Source organism: Alosa alosa, chromosome 14 (genome assembly GCF_017589495.1).
Source record: "Alosa alosa isolate M-15738 ecotype Scorff River chromosome 14, AALO_Geno_1.1, whole genome shotgun sequence".
NCBI lineage: Eukaryota > Metazoa > Chordata > Actinopteri > Clupeiformes > Clupeidae > Alosa > Alosa alosa.
In genome coordinates, this window is record NC_063202.1 from 3,638,021 (window position 1) to 3,664,780 (window position 26,760).

Here is a 26,760-nt window from a genome sequence, read left to right on the forward strand (position 1 = left end):
GCCTGCTTACTTGTCTTCCAAGTTAATCTTAAACCCTTTGCAATATTACAATTTGCATCCCTGGAGTCAACTTGGGGAAGGTGGCAAGAAAAGTGTGTGTGGTCTACCAAAGCACACATGAATGCTAACATGCAGACTTGGAAAGTTTTTTTTACTTGATTAGGCATAGCCAGGTTACGGACAGTGTAGGCTACTCACTCACCTAACATTGTAGAAAAATGGATATTAATAATAATAATAATAATAATAATAATAATAAAATGCTTGAATAAGTTTAAACTATAAACTTATAAAGCAGGAATTATAATTTAACTCAATTAGACCTATGTATATTTTAACACGTGTTTTGTTTGTTCTTTGATTATATGATGTTTTGCACAAAAGCGTCTGCTAATAAATTTAGGCCTACATATAAAAAGAAACACAATCAAACTCGACTTCCTGCAAAATCCCTGACTGCGCTTTTAAATAAACCATCTCTGTCTTAACTGGTCAAAAACTCCCTAACGTTGCATACAGTGATGGTCAAAAGTGTTGGCACCCATGCTAAAGTTGACTGAAAAGGAATATAAAATAATCTTTTGGAAATTTATCTTAATGCCTTAAGTGAAAAATTAGGAAATATCTAACCTTTAAGGACACTAATTTTTTTTAGTGAATGAATAATGTTTCATAAATAAATGTTCTTCCTTAAAATACAGGGGTCATAAGTATTGCCACCCCTATGTTAAATTCCCATAGAGACAGGCAGATTTTTATTTTTAAAGGCCAGTTATTTCATGGATCCAGAATACTGTGCATCCTGATAAAGTTACCTTGGCCTTTGGAATTAAAATAGCCCCACATCATCACATACCCTTCACCATACCTAGAGATTGGCATTGGTGTTATTTCAGCTAGCTGGCCTTTAAAAATAAAAATCTGCCTGTCTCTATGGGAATTTAACATAGGGGTGGCAATACTTATGACCCCTGTATTTTAAGGAATAACATTTATTTATGATACATTATTCATTCACTAAGAAAATTGGTGTCCTTAAAGGTTAGATCACTTAAGACATTAAGATCAATTTCCAAAAGATGATTTTATATTCCTCTTTTCAGTCAACTTTAGCATGGGTGCCACTGCCATCACTTTTGACCATCACTATAATTTCGGGAACTACCAACGCCACTCTTATCTTTGTGCCAGCCAGGTTGCTTAAGTTCCGAATACCATATTTGGATGCAACCACACCAGACACGGTAGATAACTTTGACCACACCCATGCCAGTTATTTGGTACTTCCATAAAATCACCATGAATCTCTTTCAGAACACCAGTGCTTCTTCATTGAGAGGAATCACATCCTCAGTTACAGGATTAAGATAAAATAGGCTGTTGGAATTCGTACAGGCTTTGAATCTGATGGATGTTTCTAGCTGCTTCCGCTTGGGAGCCATCATTCTTTTTCTCCAGGTGGGTTGTCTTTGAGGCCATGTTTTCCCCAACCTGTGGACTGCAGTTCAAGTAGCCTAGCCTAGCTTACAGGTTAGCCTAAATGCCATTTCTTGATATAGTCTATGAATGTCAGAAGTTAACTTAAATGTCCGATTAGAGTTAAAAGTGATGTAGCCGAGGCATAGCTGCTAGTGGAAAGCTGAGACAAATTTGTACTCAACAAATCTGTAGAATCAATGTAGGGTAGTATATAGCTTTTTAAGACAAGCTGTATTTAGTAATTTATTAATATAGACGACGAGTCTGCAGCTTGTCCTTTCTGTTCGGTCGCATAGGATAAAGAATGTGAATGTGGTCTCTAAAAAGTTGAAACTAACTAATGATTTTCCTTTTAAAAATCTAGGCACTATTGTGTGCAGGTTTTGACCAATCATGCACACCTGGCTTTGATTCAGAACTCTATATATTTAATGTCGACAGAGTTACTCTTCACGTTGGCAAGACGCTTGGTAAAGGTAAGGATTTTTTTCACCGTCATCTTTTTAGGCCTTGGCCTAGTGCTACATAAAAATGTGTAGCCTAATGTTATCTATTTTATTTAAAAGCATTTTTTACATCGTTTTATTTACTTTAATTCATTCAGTGGTTGGTGAGACATTTTTTTTTCAATTAAAATGTTACTGTATTTTTGTTTCTTGAAATGAGAGGGGTATGGAGTAGCTTTCTTGTCGGTTTTGTTTTGTCTGGTGATGACCCTGGTGCATCTAAGACAAGGCTACACTTGTTTTGGCTATCAGATGAAATTTCCTCACTGCTGCATGAGACCATGGGCTGTCTCGCTTGATATTGGTGGCAGCACACAGATTCTTTATTTGCCCTCATCCCTGGCTGTTTATCACCTCCTGTCTCTCACAGATTGGATTATTTATATAGGCTAATACAGTGGTCCCCAAACTACGGCCGGCCCGCCACCTCATTCTGGGTGGCCCCCCAAAACATGTCCGTGGTATATAGCATCTTCTGCCCCGCATGGGAGTATGACATCGTCAAACTATAACCCGTAATTTCCCCCATTCATTCTCTATAGCGAGTCTTAACAGTACACATGTAATGCTCTTTTTGTCCACTGGTGGTTGTTTGGCGCTGTTTCGCGCTTGCCATCGAAAACGGAATGAAATGTAGGCCTACTTGCAAACAATGTAAGAGGCCTATGCTGACTGTATCAGTGCTCAAAGTATTCTAAAAGTTTATCAATTAATTGATAATAACTAACTAACTTCTATTCAAGTCATATTTCTGGGATAATATTTCTATTTTTTATCCACTCGTTCAAATGTTCATACAAATTCACAATTCACAAGGTTCTCATAGGTGAGTGAAAGTGGTCATTTCAGATGTTTTTGCCAGCACTTCATAAAACTCTCATAGTTTGAGAACTTTAAATTATTTGTAGGATATTGCTTGTTCACAATTTGAGCTGTGTATGCAGAGACACGGAGTTCAGAGTTTACACATTTTGAATATTTAATTTGAGCTACATTTTACACTGATATGGCATGATGGCAATATAAACACAGCTAGCAATGGTATTAAATTACAGTAGCCTATGATTAAATGTAATGGAATATTCAACTAAGGTAAACCGTTCACAGCACTAAGCTATTTATGGTTACTGATATACTCCGAGTCTCTGGCCCTCTATTAGAGCAAGGCATTTTGAGCTGGCCCTCGGAAGGAAAAGTTTGGGGACCACTGGGCTAATAGGTCATACTTGACATCTGACTCTAGTCTACTGCTGTCAAATCCATTTGAGAACTGTGTGTTGTGGAGTTTATTGTAAATGGACCCAACTGACAAGTTTCACTTGCATTTGATATGCCATGTTGCAGCAGCAAAATTGTTCATCCAGATTCAGTCAGGCACGATGTCCTCACAGGCTTCTCAAGGTGTGCCAAACTGGTTTTGCTTCCATTTGTGAGAGCTGATAAGTGTTTGGGGCAGGGGAGTGCAGTAGTGGAGTATTAATGAGGAGGATCGGAATTGTGCAGGTGTGTGTGATTTCTCAAGATGCGAGATGGTGAGATCACCATTCTGATAACGAAAAAATATGATTCACATCCTGTCTGCAATCATGAAGAAATGTTAATGAAAGTAAAGTGGGTACATGACTACATTCTGGTCTGTCTTCTGTTTCACAATTTTGCCAACCACTGCCGCTAGCCACAAACAGTCTTTTTAAATGCACTTTCTTTAGAGTTGCAAAAGTTTGTCTGCAGAGACCCTGTCCATAGTAGCATAGATGTGTAATGTTTTTGAGTCTAGTTACTAATGGCTTAGAAGAATGATTACAGTGCATGAAAATGCACTGTTCTGTTATCCTAAGTCTTCTTTTTATTTTTCTTCTAACTAAAATTTCTGTGTCTAATTCAGCTTCACCGTTTAACGTAGAAACTTCATTCAAACTTTGTAAGAGGTTTTGAAAAGGACACTTGAGCAATGTATTTTTCAATTTTGTAAACTTTATAGTTTGAGATATTAACAAAGAACAAGCTGACCCCAGCTGTGGCGCTGACTGGGGCACCTGCACCGTACACCGGATCCCACCCCTGCTCTCTCTCCCATTCGCTTCCTGTCACTCTCCACTGTCCTATCATTAAAGGCATAAAAAGCCCACATTTTTTTTAAGGACTTTGCATTAGCATTATGACATCATATTGTTTCACCATATTTCTTATAATTGCTTTTTTTTTACCCTCTTCCTTTTTACCTCACTTGCTCATTTTGCTTTTACACAAATGTGCTTCATGGTCCCTGCTCTCTGCCAGGTATTGTTGTTTCAGGTCTTTTATTGTCTTGATGTGGTCTTAACCTTTGAAAAGTACCTTGTATTGGTACATTGCAAAGACACTATACAAACAAAGGTTGATTTTTATTTGTGTCATTGGTTACAGCCATGGCCACTTCCTCCACTTTGAGCACAAATAGCTGACCAATTTGGCCATTAACACTAGAGGACAGACTGAAATTGTCAGTGTTGCATAGTAGTCACTAATCCAACACCACCCCACGTTTCTTTCTTCTGCAGTGGTTTTCGATGACTGTACCAGCCGCAAGCGAATTGTGTTGGATTCGGCAGACAGCCGTTTTAAAGTGGACACGGATGGAACGGTGAAGCTGGAGAGACAAGTGACCCTGCATGATGGACACAAGAGGTTTTCACTGCACGCGTGGGACTCCCAAGGCAGGAAGCACACAGTTGCTGTTCGTGTGGAGCTCGACCGGCCTCACCAGCACCACCACCAGGTGGACTTGCACCAGGTAGCCACAGGCAGCACAAGATGGAATAACACTGACCTCTGCTGAACACCTGCAGATTGTGTCTTGCTACTCTCGAGTGTTCAGGGGTTTCAAACCAGTGGTGTGCAGCACATTGGTCCATATAGTAGGGGTGTAAAGATTAACCGATACGTATCGGTATCCGTTTTTAACGTGTAAGATACGGCTACATCGATACGTGAAGCCCCTTATCGGAATAAAACTGAAATGAACTGGTCGTTATATCGATTTACTTGTTACGAATCGGTTCACAACCTTTTCTGCTTGCTCAGTCTCATTTACGTTCCAAGCAGCGCGTTCATCCCACGTCCAGTTTTGAAACTATACGTGGCACGGAACTGTGGGTAATGCAGTTCGTTTTTGGCTACATTCATTGCCCAAAGTTGTCAAATGACCTCATTACCTACCCATACATCTACTGCAACTTAAGCATGTGACAACTCGCACTCGGTCGTTTGTTGGACAGTTTTTCAAAATCCAGCGCGAAATTAAACACTAAACAGCAACGATAGTCTGTAGAGTATAGCCTTACGTTTGATGAAGGGATTTCCTTAATGTTAAATAATAATTTGGCCCTTGCTAAAACGATGCACAAATTATTAGCCAATTATTTTGCTCATATTCACTCAGACTTGTGGCATTATAGGTTTCTGCATTAGGTCTACCGTTGGAACAAAATAAACCCAGAGAGTTCATTGATATGTAGGCCTGTTTTATTCTTGTAGGCTATATGAGAAAAGGCCAAGAGTGTCTTAAGCACTGTTTTATTTTATTTCGGTATTGTCTTACCTCAACAAGGCTACAGCTCCATGAAAACAATCAGATATAACTATAAAATCTATAAAGTCTATAAAAATATGTTGTATTTGGCTGCTGTGTTTGACTGAAATGTAGACTATTCTTTTTTCATTTCAATACAGTACAGTATATTAAACAAACCTCAGTTTAGATAATCATATTCACACATTTTTTTGCCTAATTGACAACCATGACCATGATAACTGATCATATAAAATTAATGTGCACCTTGAGCAAATTATAAAAAATCTTTCAGAATGTTTTCCATTCTTGAACTGCATCGAATCGTACTGAATCGTTTTTTATGAACATGTATCTTTTCTTGTATCGAATCTTGCCCATGTATCTAGATGCGAATCGTATCGTCTTTTACATGAGAGATTCACACCCCTACCATATAGGCATTCAAATTATGTTTGAATTGGTTAAAGATAATTCGGTGTGTAAAGTGTATTAGCTTGTTGGTTCATTTGGTCACACTTTAACTCCATAGCCTGATGTGACTGAAGCAGTTCCAACCGTACCAGTCCTGGTGTTTCCAGAGTCATTTGGTGGTCTAAGGAGGAGGAAGAGGGATTGGATTATCCCTCCAATCAACTTTCCTGAAAACTCCAGAGGCCCTTTTCCACTGAAGATGGTGCAGGTATGTGTGTGGTATGGATGGTGAAGTGTGTGTTTTGTTGGGATAATATGGATAGATTATTGACTGAATCAATTTGACTTCTAGATAAAAACCAGCCAAGCTGATAAGGTGAAGATCATCTACAGCATTACTGGTCAAGGGGCAGACGACCTTTTTACAATTGACCGTGAAGGCGGGATGGTTTTTTCGTCACTCAGCCCTTGGACAGAGAACAACAGCCTTCCTATAACGGTAAAGTTTTAAAAAATAACCCTGTTGGAGTTTTAAAGACTGGGGGCAAGTGACTCTTAGCAAATTCATGATTTTGTTTTTATCCTACCCCTCAGCTTCTTGCCCATGCAGTATCAGATGGTGGTGGGAAAGCAGAGGAGCCCATGGAAATCAATGTCCTTGTAATTGACCTAAATGATAACAGGCCTATCTTTGTGAAAGATCCTTTCCTGGGAAATGTTGCAGAAGCATCAAAAATAGGTTTGTCAATTGTAATGTCTGTGTGTGTGTGTGTGTGTGCGCATATATATTGTTCTTCCTGTTTCATGTCAGAATTAGTTGCTTGGTCACTTTAGTTTTCTAGGCTTTATTGTGTTTAAGGTTTTCGTTGTGAATTTGATGCTTATTTGTTCTTGTACAGGCACTGAGTTTATGGCCGTTAATGCCACTGACGCTGATGAGCCTGGAAATGCAAATTCTGACGTCAGATACAAAATTCTCAGTCAAGAGCCAGCATTGCCACTAAAGGATATGTTTGACATCAATCCTTTAACAGGAAAAATCAGGGTGAAGAACAATGGGCTGGATAAAGAGGTACACTTTGACCATGATTTGTACTTGTGATTTGTAATCTGAAATATTGAAGTGTTTTTAGACAGCAGGAAAGTGTGACGGGAAAAGAGCTGCTTTATCATGTGTTCTTAATGGCCTCATCTCAATGTGTAGAATTGTAAGAAAATAGTTTGAAGTGTTTTGTTCCCTTGAGTCTGATTCAGAGTTGATGCAGAGGCATCCTATACAGTGTTTTAGTAGTGTTGCTTGGGTCAACCTGTTAGGTCGGGCGGGTGTGGGAAGCTTGATCGGAAAAATATTGCGGGTGGAGCCGGGGGTGGTCAAAAATTGACAAAGCACTTCTTCTCACAAAGTTCTCACCTAGTTATTAATAATGTAGGCAACAGAACATTAAGTGCAACAAACCTTCTTGCAATCTCTAACTGCATAAAACGGGTTAAGATATGATTAGTCTACAAGACCTTCCATCTTCCCCTCTCCCTCTCACACAGGCGCGTGACAAAGTGTGCGCTGCAACCTGCATTCCCACAACATTATTTATTAGACAGATGCAGTTTTGTTAAGTTTGTGAATGCATGCGATAATGATCATTTTCAACTTTCTTTCATTAGACAGATTTCTGGTTCAGTTCATAAAAATGTAAAGTTTAGGCAACAGACCAGGGTTCGAAATTAACTTTTTTTTCCCTCAGTGAACGGTCGAACTCGGTACACATGTGTTATTAACCCCTAGGTTTATTTTGCACCGGAATTGTCCTTTAACTCCCTCTCCTGGGAGGCAGAGCCCGTTTACGGAGAGCCGGATCACTCCCTATTAACTCCATTGTACCTGCAATCTGCTGCAGTTCCGCTAGGGGCGATCACGAATAAGTGCAAAAACAATGGGGGTCTATGGAGCTAGACAGCTAAATGTGTCTTTCACCTGGTTGTCGGTGAAAAATCGAAGATTGGATTGTGGTTTCTGCAAGATCAATATGGATTATAGGTCAAAAGTTGATTGAACGAGTACTTTCGTCCTTTCGATTTCTTACAGGTTGGGTCGTTGTTGCCCACAACACACTAGCTTTCTGCTAATGAATGATGTCATTGAAGCATTTGAAAGGCTTTTTAGAACAAATAAGTGACTCAAAAAATATAATACTCAGCGGTGTGTATTTTCTCTGCCCCCTCTTTTGCATGCAACATTCAAATTTCTGGGCAAAAAATTATATCCCGAGAAAAGTGGATTTGAGGGGTACAGCTCCATAGACCTCCATTCATTCTGCACTTATTCGTGATCACCCTCATGTGGAACCAGAACGGGAACTGCAACCAGTTCAGAAATCGGAAGTTTCCCGAGAGTGGCAGTGTCACTCCCCGATGTGAGTCGCGCATGCTCAGATTGATAGGTTTTACGGCACAACGCCAAGGGATCCGACTGAAATCCATAAAATAATTAACTTTTCTGTTTCAAAAACGTTTTAGCTATCTAAGATTGTTTGATTGCTAACGTTAACAAACGCCATTCAAGTGACTGCATTTGTTGTGCTTGATTGCTTACTTACTTGCCAGCAGTGAACAAACTTCGTTATAGGTCAATTTTTATTGATATTACAGAAGTCTCTCGCTTGCAGGCTACTTCAGCCTCTAATCTGGAACTGACATTAGAGATCATGCCGTGAAAATGTGATGCCTTACGCTAAATAATACATTACTGCTGTGTAGGCTAATGTCATTATTCTGTGGCTAACAGCACTGGTAGTCGCAAAGTAGCAAAGTGACGCATCCGGTAGCGACTCACATCGGGGAGGGACAGCGGTTCTCCCCTTGTAGAGTGGTGAAGTCCCGCCCCTTCCGTTTGCCTCCATGGGACCTATCTTTAAAAAAAAATTGAACGGCAGTCTATGGCGAAAAATAAATTATTTTCTGGTCCCGGTTGACTTGTGCCTTGAATTACCCATATGATGTTTGTCAATTTTAAAGACAATTTTTCATGGAAAGACATTTGCAGTTTGTTTCGTAACTATTGAATTACAACATTGTGAAAGATCGTGAATATCAACGACTACAAACCCATCAGTCGGCTAGTGGCGTTAGCTCATTCACAGCCACACTAGATTGTACAAGCATACCAGCAACAGGTCTTAATTGGGCTTTCCTTGCCGAGAAAAAAAATACCATGAGTCAGAGGATTAAACACATCAGGTAAGTTGTATTCGGCCCATAGACTGTACATTACATACCGTTAAGTGACATAGCAGGCAGCAAGATGCAACCGTTAACTAGCATAACAGCTCTTATCGTTTCATTACGTTGGTGACGTACATCGTTCGAGACGAGAGATGTAGTCCACTGAGTGGATTCGCACAAATCCAACATAACTTTGAAGTCTATCGAACAACAGTACTTTCTTGACGTGAAAAAATTATCTTTTAAATTCACACACATCATATGTGAAATTTGTGGCACAATTCAAACTGGACCAAAAAATAATTGTTATCTCTCCATTAACTCCCGTTCATAATTTTTTGAAAGATAGGTCCCATGGACCGGAAGTAGAAGGGGCGGGACTTCACCGCTCTATTAGACATTCTCTGTGGCAGGCCAGCAAACCCTTTTTCTATTTCTGTGAGCTTTTTGTTTGGCATTTTGCAAACGCAGTGCATTACTGCCATCTGCTGGACTGAGGTGTAATGGCAAGTGTACCCTGTAGCCTCCTTCTGGCCACCAGGTAATTAAGGCGAATGGACAGTTTAACCCAGTTCCTGCCTATAGCAGATAATTTTGTCCTCGTAGGTAACGTTGACATGACACTGTGAGTAGACGTGGTGCACTGACATTCACAATTGCTCAGAGTCAGGGTGCCACATCACTGTGGCTAGTGCTGTGGCTATGGCTGTGCCCTCTCACAGTTTATGAATGGTCAGTAGTGGGAACCACTGTCTCCTTCACGATTTCCTTTTAAAAGTTTCTTATACAAAGGAGATCAATTATTAACAATGACAAGCCAGCTGGAACTGCCGCCCTCCCTCTCGTGGCGCTCAAACGCGTTCCCAATTTGGGGGGCAGCCGTGGTCTACTGGTTAGCGCTTTGGACTTGTAACCGGAGGGTTGCCGATTCGAACCCCGACCAGTAGGCACGGCTGAAGTGCCCTTGAGCAAGGCACCTAACCCCTCACTGCTCCCCGAGCGCCGCTGTTGTTGCAGGCAGCTCACTGCGCCGGGATTAGTGTGTGCTTCACCTCACTGTGTGCTGAGTGTGTTTCACTAATTCACGGATTGGGATAAATGCAGAGACCAAATTTCCCTCACAGGATCAAAAGAGTATATATACTTATACCTAAATGGAGTAGCATAACGTAACTTAGATCTGCTGCAATGGAGATCTACAAAGAGTATCATCTCAATGTAACATGCTGTTTTGACATTGTAAATGTTCTCTAGGAAGAGTGTAAAGCAGTTTGCAGTAAAGTTAACCACAACGTTATCTATCGCTGGAAAGTAGTTTGGCCACCCCTGGTCTAATGTGTAGGACCTGAAACGGTGACCTCCATTGTGTTGAAGTCCAACCTACTCTTTACTGTACTCTTATTAACACTAACATTGAGATATGAGTGAGTGAAATTTGAGAATCATTTTGGTATTTGACTAATGAATAAATTCTATACATTTTGTTTTGCATTTCCAGAAAATTCATGAGTACACTTTGGAAATTCAAGCAGCTGACCGTGAAGGAAATGGTCTAATAGCCGAGTGCAAAGCAATTATTACCGTAACTGACAGCAATGACAATGCTCCACAGTTTAACCCATCTCAGGTAAGCAAGGCATGAATTTGTTGGAAGGGTGGAAGCCTGTCCACATTGCTGCCAATAACTATCGGTGCTTCTCAAAAAAATTGAATATTGTAAAAAAGAATCCATTGCCCTACCCAGACTGAGAGATTAAATGGGAGGAAACATTTCTGTGTTCATTCTACTAATATTTTGAAATACTGGATTTCTGATTTCCATTAGCTGTTAAGGGTAAATGAAAGTTTCACTTTTTGAAATAAATTACAGTGAAGAAAATCAATTTTTCATGATATTCAAAATAGTTTTAGATGCACCTGTATATCGATAATGATGAGTACAGTTTTAAGTGTCCTTAATAAGTGCACCTGTATATCGATAATGATGAAAACTACAGTTTTAAGTGTCCTTAATAAGTGTGATGTTCACACCACAAAACATGAAGAATGTTGGACAGTGTGAATGTTTATATGGTCATGGTTATATGAGTCTTTATTTTCATTGGTTGCCTGTGGACTGGGCTCAAAAAAACACAGAATTAGCCTGAAGAATGCACAAGAATAGAGGAGTAAAGTGGAACAGTTAGAATGATCTGATGTAGCCTACGTGTTTTCATTCTAAGGAACAGCTCTTTTTGCTGACGTTGTTTTGCTTTTCTAGTACACGGTGACTGTGCCTGAGAACAAAGTGGGGGAAGTGGTGGTGAAGATGCCTGTAACAGACGACGATGATCCCAACACCTCTGCCTCAGCAGCCAAATTCAAGATCATCAGTGGAGACCCAGCAGGGATGTTCAGTGTTGAGACAGGCCCCAACAAACAGGAGGGCATCATCAAGACTGCCAAGGTGTCTGAAATGAATCTTGCCATCTTTTGAATTAAGTTTTTTTGGTGTCGCTTTAGAATAACATGTTCTTTTTAGGTAGCCTATTAACAATGCATAATAAGCAGTTAACAATTCATTACGTAGGCTAAGGGATAATGTATTGTCCGCCGGTAATTATCAGAAAATAAGTCCCGACAGGGAGAACAGAACCCCGACGCAGCCGCTTATTACACGGCTACTTGCCAAAACGAGAAAAGAAACCTAACACAATGGGTCTTTAAAAATGATTTTGCTACCGCGTTTCGTGTCTTCCGCTGACAAAATACATAGTTCGCCACACAGATAGAACTTGACAGTTTCAGCTGTTGCGTGGCAACGTCTTACTAGCTTACCTTCCCTTTCAATGAAATTCCATTGCAATAAGCGAACGGACGTCTTGCGGAGGGATATGAAAGACGTTAATCAACCAGTTGCCATTGACAGCGGTGATTTATATACTTTGCCGGTGATTTTATATAGATTTATTACACGGCTCTTCAGAGTGCTGCAGAAAGTTCCATTCACATGAAGGGCCCGAACGTTGGGAAGGCCCAATGTTAAATGTACATAAATCACCGGCAAAGCATTTAATCACCACTGTCAATGGCAACGGGTTTTGTGCTTCTGATTAATGTCTTTCATATCACTACGCAAGGACTGGAACTTCATTCAAACGTGAAAGCAGACGGTTGATCAGCTGTGTTCTAAAGAATGTTTGATTCAAGTTCAGCAGCGTGTATTGTTGCGAACTATTTGTTTCTCAGCAAATGCCACGATGAACGGTAACAAATAGGCTAGGTTATGTAGGCTAAAAGTCATATCGCGGGGAGTTTATTATTTCGTTTTGGCAAGTAGTCAGATAATAAAGCGGGATAATGTATAGAACGCCGGTCATTACTGTGAAAATAAGTCCTTCAGGGGGAACAAGACCCTCGCCGCGCCGGGGTCCGGTTCGCCCCTGTCGGGACTTATTTTCCCAGTAATGACCGGGCGCTCTATACATGATCCCTTACTTAACATTGGGCCTTCCCAACGTTCGGGCCTTTCATGGAACTTTCTACAGCACTCTGAAGAGCCGTGTAAAAATAAGTTAGTTAACTGTTGTTATCGTTTAATAACATTATTAAATGATAAAATGATTCTAGAACAGAGCTCTGTTCTAGAATCTTTGGTTTTGTGGCAGCTAAACAGGCTTGTGGAGCTATAGGCTACATGGCCCTCGCTTTAGATTGGGGGGGCTGCAAAATGTACTACAAATAGGTAAGAAAGGTCTTATAAGTGTAATAGCTATCCACCTCTTTGTCTTATACACCATTAACAAGCATTAACAAGCTGCTTGTTAACACTTACAACCAGGGTTTCACGGCGTCCACAACGGCCATGGCCGTCGTAGCCCCTTGCGTTGGCCGTGACGCCCCTTTTGAAAATCAGAGGTTTACAGGTCACGGTGGCCTTGGTGGCCCCTTCTTTCAATATTCTGCTTTGTGTCCTACTAATAGCGATATATATTTAGCCTATGGCCTGTCAAAACAATCTTAGCATTCACAGCGCAAATTACGCAGTGGAGAAAGAAAGTGCGTCCAAATTCACCCATTCTTCTCAGTGAAGTAGCCTACTCATCACACAGACATCACAAGTATCACATGAAAGAGCTTTTTCTCGATTTTTAAACTATGTTAGCCGCTAATATCTGTGGTGAACGGTTCGCGAGAAAAGTAAATAATATCATTCAATTTAATCATAAATTCTACTGAAGGTTTTGCGTCCATCTCCCTACCCATTCATCTCGGTGGAATACTTCACGAACCCCTCGTTTAACGCATGACAAACCATATATCAAAATATACAGCAGACCTTACCGACCATAAAGGTGTAAAGCAGTCCCCTGTACAGTTAGCCGTTCCAGAGTAATCCCGTTTTGAATTTGCAGTAAATTTCAACATGCATGGATGTCTCCACAGTTTTACACTGTGTTTTAAATTGTTCCACATTATTTAATAACGGGCATAATACAAAATAAATATTACAAATGTCGCCTAGATATCGGTAAATCAGAGGACAGCTGACTAAGAGCTTGTGAAAGTAGCCTTAATGATCACAAAATGCTAAGCATGCATCTAGGCTATTTGAGTTTCTTAAAGCTGAGCTGTGCTTAAATTGTTCAATACATTATTTCATAACAGGCCAAATATAAAATAAATGTTAAATATAGCATAGATATCTGTAAATATTAAATGATCAGATGATTTACAGTTATATGTAATATGTCATGTTTCATGTTTTTGTAATGTTTCATACAGTGATGCAGGTCTACTGCAGTGAATAGGCTAAATACAACTTTGATCACTTTTATAGCCTACTACTGTACAGTTAACTTTGGCCTTGGTGCCCTGACATGTGGCCTTTGTGCCCCCCACCAAATATGCCCAACTGAAGGCCAAGTGGCCTTGCCCCCAGAATGGTAAAATCCCAAGCCTGCTTACAACTGTTAACAAATATGCTTGTAAGTAACTTAAAAGGCTGCTTATTAACACTTACAAGCTGCATGTTAACAGTTAGGTAATGTTATTAAAGGATGACAGTTAACTAACTGTTAGTAATGAATTGTTAACTGCTTATTATGCACTGTTAATACCTAATAGCCACATGTTATTCTAAAGCGTTACCTTTTTTTGTTTGTTTGTTTGCTTTCCTCCTTTTCCCCCATCCTTCCATCCTAACTGTGTTTGTGTTTGCTACGGTCATCTACCTAGCCTCTGGACTTTGAAGCTGTGGCCAAGTACACGCTGGTGGTAGCAGTGGAGAACGAAATGCCGTTTGCAGTTGCTCTGCCAACATCCACTGCTCAGGTGGTGGTGAATGTTGGGGATGTCAACGAGGCTCCCATCTTCAGTCCAGCAGAGAAGACCATTTCTAAGCCTGAAAATGTACCTGTTGGCACAGCACTAGTGGAGTACTTAGCCACAGATCCTGACACCGCTATGAAGCAGAAAGTGACGTGAGTGCTTGTGCCAATTTGACGTTTCAGCGCATACTCCCACATTCCTACCAAATGCTCACATATTCCCCATAGAGCAACATCTATTATAATCAATTAGTTGTCAATGTTAGATTTTATCTCAAAATATTTTGACAGTCCTCAATTAATTAGGTTGAGTGTTCAGTAAGTCAAAATTCTTAAATTTGAATATCAAAGGGATATTTCTTTACTTCTCTGTGACTAAACTAAACTCTTTCGGACCTGGAAAAGTCTAAAATGTAATAAGTTGTAGACCTTAAAAAGACTTAAAAATATAGAACTATCATGCACTGGGTGCATACTTAAATGCATTCAGTTATGGCTTAAGTATGTTAATGCTCATTTAATGTTACTTCTACAGTGGTAATCAGCTTAGATTGTAGTTGGTTGGTGATGTTGTTCTGTCACTTAACAGTACAGATGCATCACAATGTAATACAATTAGAAATGAGATCACCATGGAACTGATAACGAATGCAAACACTATTATTTACCTGTATTTATTTACTTTGCTAGAAATTCTATATTACTATAGATGTATGTATACATTTAAAAATGTCCTTCATATTTTTGGCCGGTAAGGGTGTAAAGCCCGTCTTTCATTCAGAATGGTCCTAAAAAGGTCTTAAATAGCCCTAAATTCAACTTGTTTCAACAAACCTTCTAAAACTGAAAATGTGACATTTGAGGGTGTCATGGGCTTTGGAGAAGAACTGGTCCATAAAACATGCAAAACTGTTGCTCAAACAACTAATCCATTAAAGGAACCGTATGGAAGAAATGTATTTCAATTAATCATAAAATGGCCCTGATATGTCACTATACATTACGCTCTACAGTAATTTGAAAGTGATTGCAGTACCAGTTTTGGCCACAATCTTACATACGGTTCCTTTAATTTTTTTCTGATTAATGGACACGATTAACTGAATAATGATGTTTTATTATAGTTAATTAGTTGGAGCCCTATTTCCCAGTAAATGCCCTTTGTGATCCCAGTACACATGTACTATATTACAGCAGCTTGCTGTTTTAATTGTGGTTTTATTTTTAGACTTTTCAAGTTTAACTTGAATGTTTTTAACTTGGGTTATAGTAGTATACTGAAAGGTGTACTTTTCTCTTATATTTGTTATTTTTAAGTTTGTAAGTACAATTAAGTTGATGAAAGTGTACACTACCAGTCAAAAGTTTGGAGATACTTCCATTCCACTCCATTATAGACCGAATTTTTTTTTGACTTTTTCAGATTGCATTATGTGCTTACATAATTGCAAAAGGGTTCTCAACTGTTGTAGAAAGAAATGGCTGATCTTTAATACAATATCTACATTGCCCATTATCAGCAACCAAGCAACCATTCATCTACTGTAATGTTCTGTTTACTAATCTGATATCATTTTAAAAGGCTAACTGAGAAAACATAAGAGAACCCTTTTGCAATTATGTAAGCATATAATATAAGCTGAAAACTGCAGCCCTGAGTAAAAATGCAAATGATCTCTGCTGGTATTCTGTCTATAATAGAGTGGAATGGAAGTGTCTTCAAGCTTTTGACTGGTAGTGTATGTGGAAGGCATCGGTAGGTTCTTTTTTTTTTTTTTCTTTTTTTTTTTGAAATAAAGTGCTTCTTTACAGGTACAAAGTAGGCAGCGATCCAGCTGGTTGGCTGAGTGTCGAAAAAGACTCAGGAATAATTAAAGTGGAGACTGAAATGGACCTGGAATCTACCTTTGTCAAAGACGGCCAGTACAAAGCCCTGATTCTGGCTATGGATGATGGTATGTGACTGTCTTTGGGACTTCTTCTGTTCAGATCTGTTTTTTTTCCCCTCACTGATTTAAATATCCTTCCTTTGTCCCCAGCAGATTTGGTCCCTGCGACCGGTACTGGAACGCTCATTATTCAGTTGAAGGACGTGAACGACAACCGTCCAGCAGTGGTGGAGAGGCTGGTGAAGGTGTGCAATGAGGAGCCACCTCCCATTCTGCTCGCAGTCACAGATCAAGACACTGAAGTTAACGGCCCTCCATACAGTGTACAGATGACTGGGGACTCGGCCAAAAACTGGACAGCACGGATGAACGGCACAAGTACGTCTCCTCTGGGGGTAGTGTGGCTGGTCATCTTTAAGGGCCATTCACACCAGGAACGATAACTAGAACTATAACGATAAAAGCATTCACACTGACGAAAGATAAGGACCGTCTCCTCGTGTTGATGAATGTGATTAGCTGTCAGCTTTTTATCGTTCTCAAAATCGCTCTAAAAGTGATCTCCAACAAATATTATTCTTCATGTTGTTATAGTTTATGTGGACATCATTCATATTAGCTAGGATACTTTGTTGCCGTTATCGTTCCTTTGTATAATTATCGTTCTTGGTGTGATTGGCCCTGTATTCAGGTGTCCCAATTTTTAATTATTGTCTGTGAGCTTCTCTCAAGACTGGTAGTCCTCATTAAAAATCTGAATGTTATAGTAGGTGACCTTTGAATTTCCCTTTGGGGATCAATAAAGTATCTATATCTATCTATCTATCTATCTATCTATCTATCTATCTAGGTCTCAAACTATGCTGGTACACTACAGTGTGCATCTTGCCTCAAACTGCTGTGTTGGGTCTTTAATTTGAGGGAAATGGGAGTGTAAAGTCCTTGATATTTTACACACACATATATATATATATATATATATATATATATATATATATATATATATATTATAAAATAAAATAAAATAAATAAAACTATATTTCTGAAGCTTTTCATTTATTTAGTTGATCTTAGTAAAGACCTGTAACACTAGTAAGACCAATTTCATAGAATCTTCTTGCTTTGTGTTTCAGGTACTGGCATTATACTCAAATTGAAAACCAAGTTACCGCAAGCAACATACAGCATCAGGCTGACGGTTCGTGACACCCATGGCTTGGACCAAGAAAGCATTGTAGAAGCCCAAGTGTGCAACTGCAAGGGAGCCGACTTTGTCTGCAAAGACGAGCCTGAGCCGCTGTACTTTGAAGCAGGATTTGGAATCTTGGGAGGCATCCTGGCCCTACTCTGTAAGAGCTCTCCTTTTTCCCCTTGTCTTTTTATTGTGATGAAGCATTGAAAGCATCTCAAAAAGCAACATTTCTCTATTGTTGGAAGTTAATAGTAAACTAGTTGATCGTGAATGAAGATTTCATAAACAACCCCCCTTCCCCTCAGTGTTGGTCCTGCTTCTGCTCATCTTCATGAGGAGGAAGAGCAACATGAAGAAGGACCCGCTCCTGCCAGAGGACGACATCAGGGACAACATCTACTCCTATGATGAGGAAGGCGGAGGAGAAGACGACCAGGTGAGCTCATTTCTCAGATGTCTCTAGTTACACCTGTGTTATTAGCTCAGTTTCCACCCAACGTTTTAAAGTAACGCAATGTAGGAATAAGGGGGTTACCCAGTGTGTCGAACTGATGAAAAGGGTCATAACTACTTGGAACAATACCAGACATTGCTGTCGTGCATGGACATTGACAGACACAATTCTGTTGTCTTATCTGTCCATCAAAATGAGTGTGAAGCCGTTGTTGTGAAATAACCGCTTGCTTTAACGTACACTTTGGTAAAAATACGAAATCCTGACTACAAACATTCTTTATTCTTTATTCTTGAACCTTCTTGAATCTTCACTAGAGGTGATGGATTAACTTACTATTCTTAAAGGATATAATGTATCTATCATTTATCCCCATGCATAAAACAGCCTACTTTTTTCAGCCTGTGCTTTCTTTAAATTTCCAAACCAGTACACAGTCTAACCAGTGAAGTGAGACTAATGCAACTTCTAGCCAGAACAGGTCTTAACAGATTGCAGGATATGTGTGATGTAATAGCACAGCCATTAGTCATTTAAACAGAAGGCAGGTCAGGTAGTATGCCAGTAGAGGCAGGGAAATTCCTGGAACTTTGTAGTTCTTGTTGGGAGTTGCCCTTTATTGTAATATGACCAGTGCAGTTAACTTGGTGATTCACATCTCTGTCTCTCTCTGTCTCTCTGTCTGTCTCTCTGTCTGTCTCTCTGTCTGTCTCTCTGTCTGTCTGTCTCTCTGTCTGTCTGTCTCTCTCTCTGTCTGTCTGTCTCTCTGTCTGTCTGTCTCTCTGCCTGTCTGTCTCTCTGCCTGTCTCTCTGTCTGTCTGTCTCTCTGCCCGTCTGTTTCTCCGTCTGTCTCTCTGTCTGTCTTTTTCTTTCTCTCTCTCTCAGGATTATGACTTGAGTGTGCTACACAGAGGCCTGGATAACCGGCCAGAAGTATTCAGGAATGATGTGATTCCCACCTTCATGCCCGCACCACAGTATCGACCACGTCCTGCTAACGCTGAAGATATCGGGAACTTTATTGATGATGTAAGTCAACACTTGATCCAACAGATACAGGAGAGCTCATGTTGATTAGTTTTTCCTCAGTTGCTTTGGTGCATTTCTTGAATCATCATTAACGTTTGCACAACAATAACTGCATTTCTCGATACAATGTGCGCACCCACAGTTTATTACCTGCAAAAGCACACAACTTGCTCAAATGCTTAGCCTTGTCAATATAAGAGTTTACTATGTAAGAATTGTTTAATGCAAATGCACAAGGCTGCAATTTTTTTTGTTGGGTATATTTCAATTTCAACATCACATACTTTGACTTTGTTATGCATCAACAAATGACAGACATCGCAAAAATGAAGGTTGAACCTGCGCATATTTAGGTCCTTTTGTCATTTGTGCCATTTTGTCCAAACTGTGAGACATTTTCCTGACTTACACGTTTTACACACCTGCTTTGATGGAGTTGGTTTCATCCTCCTAATCTACTTGCATGCGTGTGTGTGTGTAGAATCTGAAGGCAGCTGACAACGACCCCACGGCGCCACCGTACGACTCACTGCTGGTGTTTGACTACGAGGGCGCGGGCTCCGAGGCCGGCTCCCTCAGCTCCCTCAACTCCTCCAGCTCAGGAGGCGACCAGGATTACGACTGCATCAACGAGTGGGGCCCGCGCTTCAAAAAGCTGGCCGACATGTACGGTGGAGGAGAGGAGGAATGAGGGGACGCACTCTTTTAATGGGAACAACTGTCCTAAACCATCTCGTTCTAAACAAAAGCCACTCCTGCGTGCATTTTCAGCAGCAAAGATGTTTGCTTTGTTTTGTTTCTCTGATGGTGGCTAGATCTTGTAGGTTTGGCTTTGTTACGTTTTGAATAAAGACCGGAAGTCAAGGGCAAGCCCATTCCTCAAGCACTGATGGACATTTTGAGTCGAAGTGCACTGAGTGGAATTGCTGAGTGCAATTGCAAGTTACATTTTTTTTTTTTGTATTAGTATTGGTATGTTTTTTTTTTTTTTTTTTTTTTTTTTTTTTCTCAATTTAATCTTTCTCTGTCTAATGAGGTATTAAGGAGAATATGCATTTTTGATTTTGTATTGGTTTTTTTAGTATTGTAGTTTTTTTGGACTGTGTGACATTCAAATACAGGGTGATGTACAGTACATATTTTATTAAATAAAATGTTCACAAAAATACATAAATAAAATGTTCACACTTGGTTCTTATCATTCTCTGGGTGTCATTTTATATAACTCAATCATATAAATATATAGATTTATAACTGAATCCGTTGTGTTAGGAGTCATCATTAGATTGGAAGTTTGGCACTCATTCCTCCTGATTGCTTGCCCTGGCAGCTAGGGTGCGTCTAGATTTCTAGGCTATCTGATTGCACTAGGCTTACTTCAACATTGCAAGCCTTGTTATTACTTTGGCCACAAGGTGTCAATATTGCATTTTGGTCAAAAGTGTGTTGAGAAGATCTGCACCAGCCAAGGAAGGATGGTGAAAAGGTGCGTCATCAGTTGAGACTAGTTCATGCACATGGGGAAAAGGTGCGTTATCAGCTGAGACTAGTTCATGCACATGGGGAAGAAAATTGCCAGTGAAAACGTCATCATTCACGTCATTTCTGGGGGAAGATTTTGCTATCCGAGTTGCCCAGTTGGGGGCTCATCGTCACTTTGACTTGTCAAAGTTGTAGTTCATGTGGGCTTTCATGTCCAACAATTTTAATGTGAACTTGGGAATTTGCCATTTTTGTCTCTTGAAAGCTGTCTAGCCTATCCTTTCACAGGCGTCTTACACCATATGTTTAATCAAATACAGTTGTTTATTTAAGATCAGTGAGCATAGGCTATATATTAACCTTTGTTGTACTGTAGTATCACTTGCAGTGAGAAAAATAACGCAATCACGGGGGCAGTCCTTATATTCCCAGGTGGCATGAATGAACCATAAGATAGTCTAAAAGTAGTAAGAATTGAATGTTTCTTGCCAACAGTGAATCGAATTCTCAAACAGCCAATCAAATTCTCAGCAAATTCATCTTAAACTAATTTGTTTTATTTACTAAATATAGCACATAGTTATTTATTAACTTCTTCATTATTTAGTCTAACCATGCATTATTTCCGTGTAGGCTGGTTGAAGTAGGCTAAAGCTTAAGAGACATTTTCAGGTAGCAGTTCTAAATGTTGAGGTAGGCCTAAATCCTAGCCTACCTCTCTTCACAACAGGCCTAGGCTATTGTAATGAGGTTTGTTTTCAAAGCGAAATGAGTGACATATTTTTTATGTATTTATTTATTTTTTTGCTTTATTAAAGACATAATACAAATATACAAATGAAGATAATACAAGTGAAACAGTACGGTTACAATTATACAAAATAAAAAGAAATTGCACAAAACAAAGACAACAATTAATAAGTAAATAAATGAAAAGAAAAACAGGAAAAGAAAAAAGACAATTAACAAGGGGAATTAACAACATTATTGTAATGTTTAAGCAATGTTGTAGCTTTTATGTTATCCAATCTTTTAACAATTTCAAGAAAGGACTCAAGTTCAGCGCTAAATTGTTGTACATTTGGGGTGGCTAAAGCAAATTTTTGCTTGTGTATATGAAAATTTGTCATCAAAATAACAAGATTACAAATAAATTCTAAGCTTGTGTCTTCCTTATTTTAATAGTACATAAAGACATCTTTCAAAGGAAATTGAAGATTAGGGAATTTCCCTGAGAACCAGTGGCGAAATGAGTGACATATTGAAAGACCCTTGGAAGAATGGGTGCATCGCCACCCTCAAACCACTTCAGCCAGTCTGTGAGGAAAAGGAAAGAAGGAAGGAAGAGAAGGAAGCCATTTGGCAGGACAGTTTGGGCCAATCAGATAGGCCTAGGGCAGTCCACCAGGGCTTGCATCAGCCTACTTTTGACAAGTTTACCATTTCTTGATTGTTTAACAGGACTTCTTATCAGGATCATAGGCCTAGATATTAGTATATCTAGGTCTAAATATAAACACGGCCTATAGGCTACTGCTTTTTTCTTTTTTCATTGTGCCGTTTTATGTACAATTGAGTTTAATTTGTTCTGCTACTTTGGGTTAATGAAACATGATCATCAACAAACATGATCATCTTTAGACCTAGGCCTATCATTGATTATTGTCAAGCAAATGCAGCTTGTGCCGAAGACTATACAAATGTTTAGATCTCAAAACATTTTAAAAGGGCGCGTGGGGATATCTAAATGTTTGTCTGTACATAGGTTAAATGTTATACGTAAGACTAATTTCGTGACAGCAGAGAAAATTTATTTTGTCAGCTCTGTGGCGCTGTTCAACTGTGTACAGCGCGATGCACCTGTTTTGTTGGGGTATGTTGATAGACAACGGGGTTCTGCCCCCTTGCACTTGTCCTTTCACTCTAATTGGTTAGGGGGGATGTCTATGCTAATTTATGTCGAGCCCCTGCACCTGACTCCCTCTGCGTTACTGAAGAATGTGGGGCCAAGACAGCCTCTCAGCATCAGCTATTTATTCAACAGTCCATCCCTCTACATGAACCCTCATTCTAACATTCTTCCGTCGCTGTGTGTGAGTCGTTGTGAATGACAGGGTGCGCTTGATATTCACATAGAGGGACTGTAGGCTACTATAAGATGCCACGATCTTTCTTGGTGAAGAAACATCTCCCATATAAAAAGCCAAACTATGGTATGCTGGATTCAAAGAAACACGGTAAGACATTTCTTTCAAATTACAGTTTTGTTGTAGGGTTTTAAAAGGGTTTAAATATTCTGTTAGCCTATAATAAATTTAATTAAAATGGCATGTCAAAAAGCACCAGCCGATATTTAGCACAGAGTTACATGAAATACTTTACAAGTAGCCCAACCTATTTAACGCACTTTACGTTTGCCTACTCGCGTTGTAAACAGAAACTCTGAGGACCACACAATGTCAACGTCTAATATTTGTCTGGTAGTAATGTTTGTCAGCAGATGATTCGTGAGTTTTTAAGACACAATTTCCCCTCGGATACCGAGAGGCTGATGGAGTTAAGCAGGTGCAAAATCTCACACAAAAGGGGCTGGTTGTTCTCTCTTTTTGGGTTGTGAAGGGTCCTATTAAACTCATTGAACGGCTAATACAGTGCCTATGAGGTTCCTTTTATCCTTTTTTGTTCAACTTCATCCTTTTAACCAAACTAGCACTCAACCTTTTTAGTACCAGAGAAAGTACCACAATTACAACTGAAAGAGTAGTGGAGCATACTGATGATGCAGCTAGGTATGAGGCAAATTAAAGTTTCATACTTATGAGTATTGTTGCCATAACAAAAAAAGCCTATATTATGACAAGTAGCCTAAATTAAACCTGTTATTGCACTTGCCTCAAAGAAGCCAGTTATTGCACTTGCCCCAAAGAAGCCACTACTGTATTGAAGATGTGTGAAGAACACAACATTTACTGCTGAGTGCATTTTTGCATGAGGATGAGACAAAATAAAGTGATAGTTTGGCATGACCACCAGCATCTCCAATTGGCATGTTTTATTGTTCCAGGACTTCATGTCGGTCTGCCCGAGTACTCATGCAGCATGTCAAGTCCTCAGCAGTCCATTCTGTGCTTGGAAACGGAACCGTGTCTGACCGCCTCCACTCCAAACACCCTCACACAGATGGACCTCTTCCACGCACCGGTGTCCAAAACGCAGCCCACGCAACCCAGCCACGTAGCCTCACAGAGCCCAGAGCACGAGCACGCCACCTTTCCTGGCGCCTCTGCTGCTCCCCATCTCCTCAGAGACTCACACGAGCCTCTGGACCTGCTGAGGCCGCCTGTGGACCTCCAGTGCTTCCGCCCGATGCAGGAGCTGTGTGTCCCGGGGGAGGTGGTCCCCAGCAGTCCTGCAACGCTCCACGGGCTGCAGGGTCCCATTGGCCAGGAACGCTTTGAGTGCTTCAACTGCCATAAGGCCTACTTCACCTTCTCCGGCTTGGCCAAGCACCAGCAGCTTCATTGCGAGTGGCAGTGTCATAAGTTTTTCAGCTGCAAGTATTGTGATAAAGAGTATGTGAGCCTGGGTGCCCTGAAGATGCACATACGCACACACACATTGCCTTGTGTTTGCAAGCTCTGTGGGAAGGCCTTTTCCAGGCCTTGGCTACTGCAGGGCCACATCCGGACACACACAGGTAAAGGTAACCCACACACACACACACACACACACACACACACTTTAGAATATGTTCTATTGAAAAAAAGTGATTTCGCATAGCCAAGTAGGCTTATGAAATTACAGCCAGATATATACAAATAATTTATTCTCTGTTGTTAAATTCTTTTCAAGTGCATGTCAAAAACTGGGTCATAGGTTGTAAGGATGACAAAATCAGTTCTCAATTTTAAATAATTGTTGGTATTGTGTAGTGTTTTAAAATAATTCTATCCATTTAATTTTAAAGTTAGAAATGATATCACTCATTACAAAATGATGGTATATTTAGATCATTGTAATTAAGCTAAATGATGTGCTATATTCAGTTTATATTATATCTGTAAAATGCATTGCAGGAATCTTTTTGGTCCTTTAGCTACAATGGTATTATGAGTGTATTTCAAAGTATTTTTAATATATATGTGTATATATGTGTGTTTTCAGGAGAGAAGCCCTTCTCTTGTCCACACTGCAGTCGAGCCTTCGCTGACCGCTCAAACCTGCGCGCACACCTGCAGACACACTCAGACATTAAAAAGTACCAGTGTAGGAGCTGCTCGAAGACCTTCTCCAGGATTTCCCTTTTGTCTAAACATGAAGAGGCGGGATGCTGTCCAATGTCCTGATGTGCAGTCCAGTCCTGCTTCTTCCCCTTCACAACAAACCAAAGACTTCTGAGCGCCCCCGTAGGCTACAGGATACACAGCAGCTTGCTCTCAGTGCCTTTTATGGAGGAACACCGTAAGGCACTCAAAGAGTTCAAGTCCAGTGGTGATTGGACAGAACCCAACATCAGGATTCTTTCCTATGAAACTTGCAGCATTCTGGGCTGTAGCCTATACTGAGGCTGCATGTGCTTGCTACTGTGGAACGGTGGGACTATGTAGGACTACTTCTGTGTAAGCTGCGACGACATCTGCATGTGTATGTGTTTAATCACATATACTGTAGTGTTGAAACAGTAATGCATGCTTTTGATATACTTGAAACGTTTATGTAATTTCATATGGATGAACTGTTGCACTAGAATCTAGATCTTGGAGAGAAATGGCACTTGTTTTGTATGATTTATATTTAGGAAAATTAATAAATGCATATTTTTTGTAATGCTGATGTGGTGGTACACCAGTGACTACAACTACAAGGTAGGACAATGTACAGTGCAGCAGTGTACAGACATACCTTAAAGGGACACCAGGCAACGTTTTCGTGTTAATTACTCATCTTCGTAAGTCGGTATATGGTTAAATGACTCATTACAGGGCGAATGAAGACTCTCTCGCCCGCCCCTACTGCCTGTAGGAAAAATATCCCGCAAGTTCAGTGTATCGTACCCGCTGACCGAAGCAGGATCAGTTTACATCCTGCATCCACAGCACAGAGGCAGGCTAACGAAACGCTAGCGATTGTTGCAAACGTGTGTATAATGGCAGAGCCGGCGAAGAAGCAGTGAAGACCCTTGATGGAAGACGCAAAGAAAAGGAAAAGAGCTTCAGACCGAGCGAGGGAGAGTTTCGTAGAGAAAAAGCATCTGGCTTGCCTGGTGTCCCTTTAAAGACCCCCTATGCAACATTTTCAACTTAATAAAACCGTTTAGAGATCATTGTGATAGTTAAAGGGACCCAAATAAAACCGTTTAGAGATCATTGTGATGGTTAAAGGGACCCTATGCAACATTTTCAACTTAATAAAACCGTTTAGAGATCATTGTGATAGTTAAAGGGACCCAAATAAAACCGTTTAGAGATCATTGTGATGGTTAAAGGGACCCTATGCAACATTTTCAACTTAATAAAACCGTTTAGAGATCATTGTGATAGTTAAAGGGACCCAAATAAAACCGTTTAGAGATCATTGTGATAGTTAAAGGGACCCTATGCAGTTTTGGCCCTTTTTGTTTTCTCGCTTCTACAGGTTCAGAGTAGATATTTTACGACACTCCTCGCTCGGTCAGTCTGCCGTTTCCTCCTTCACTGTTCCCCCGACAACGGTTCACTCACTTTCTGCTTCTTTTCGCCGACTCTGCCATGACGAATGTCTGAGAAACTCCATCACTACCTTGTTCTAGCCATACACAGTAAAAGATTCTAGCCGGTATGTGGCGTGTATGTGTGTAATGCCGTAAAGCAATTTGTTACATTGCGAGTCCACAAGACTTTCTGACTCTAAGGCCGGCGGCTCGCCAGACCAAAGTTGCAAGGCTGTTTTTTTCACGCACAGACGCTCATGAGACGGCCACCATTCAACCAGGAAAAAGTCATAAAACAATCCCAATGTCTCCGAAGCTGTTTAGTTAAGGTAAATTAAGCTAAAAAAAAACTGCATAATTCCCCTTTAAATTCCCTGTTGTGCAAGATCTGCACTAGCATCCCAGCATTGTCTGAATCAGGAAGTCCCGTGAGAAGAGAGAACGAGCGAGAAACAAAATGCTTCTCATGCCAGCTATTCCATTGATCCAGGATACTGTGCATCCTGATAAAGTTCCCTTGGCCTTTGGAATTAAAATAACCCCACATC

General features: G+C 40.2%; 2 protein-coding genes across 2 annotated transcripts; both read left to right on the top strand.

Annotated features, from left to right (window-relative positions):
- Positions 1 to 1,308: 1,308 nt before the first annotated feature.
- Positions 1,309 to 20,239, top strand: cdh31 (cadherin 31). The gene is given in 17 exon segments (XM_048263792.1): positions 1,309 to 1,458; positions 1,844 to 1,955; positions 4,526 to 4,758; positions 6,068 to 6,217; positions 6,302 to 6,394; positions 6,397 to 6,453; positions 6,544 to 6,688; positions 6,849 to 7,021; positions 10,667 to 10,795; positions 11,429 to 11,614; positions 14,386 to 14,630; positions 16,290 to 16,432; positions 16,520 to 16,744; positions 17,500 to 17,715; positions 17,864 to 17,994; positions 18,898 to 19,041; positions 19,523 to 20,239. Coding segments are annotated over 17 exon segments (2,643 nt in total). The 5' UTR covers positions 1,309 to 1,407; the 3' UTR covers positions 19,733 to 20,239.
- A 2,309-nt stretch (positions 20,240 to 22,548) lies between these two features.
- On the top strand, positions 22,549 to 25,355 carry snai3 (snail family zinc finger 3). Its single transcript, XM_048263265.1, has 3 exons — positions 22,549 to 22,760; positions 23,588 to 24,220; positions 24,688 to 25,355. The coding sequence occupies exons 1-3, from the start codon at positions 22,682 to 22,684 to the stop codon at positions 24,867 to 24,869; spliced, it is 894 nt and encodes a 297-aa protein (XP_048119222.1). The 5' UTR covers positions 22,549 to 22,681; the 3' UTR covers positions 24,870 to 25,355.
- Positions 25,356 to 26,760: the final 1,405 nt, after the last annotated feature.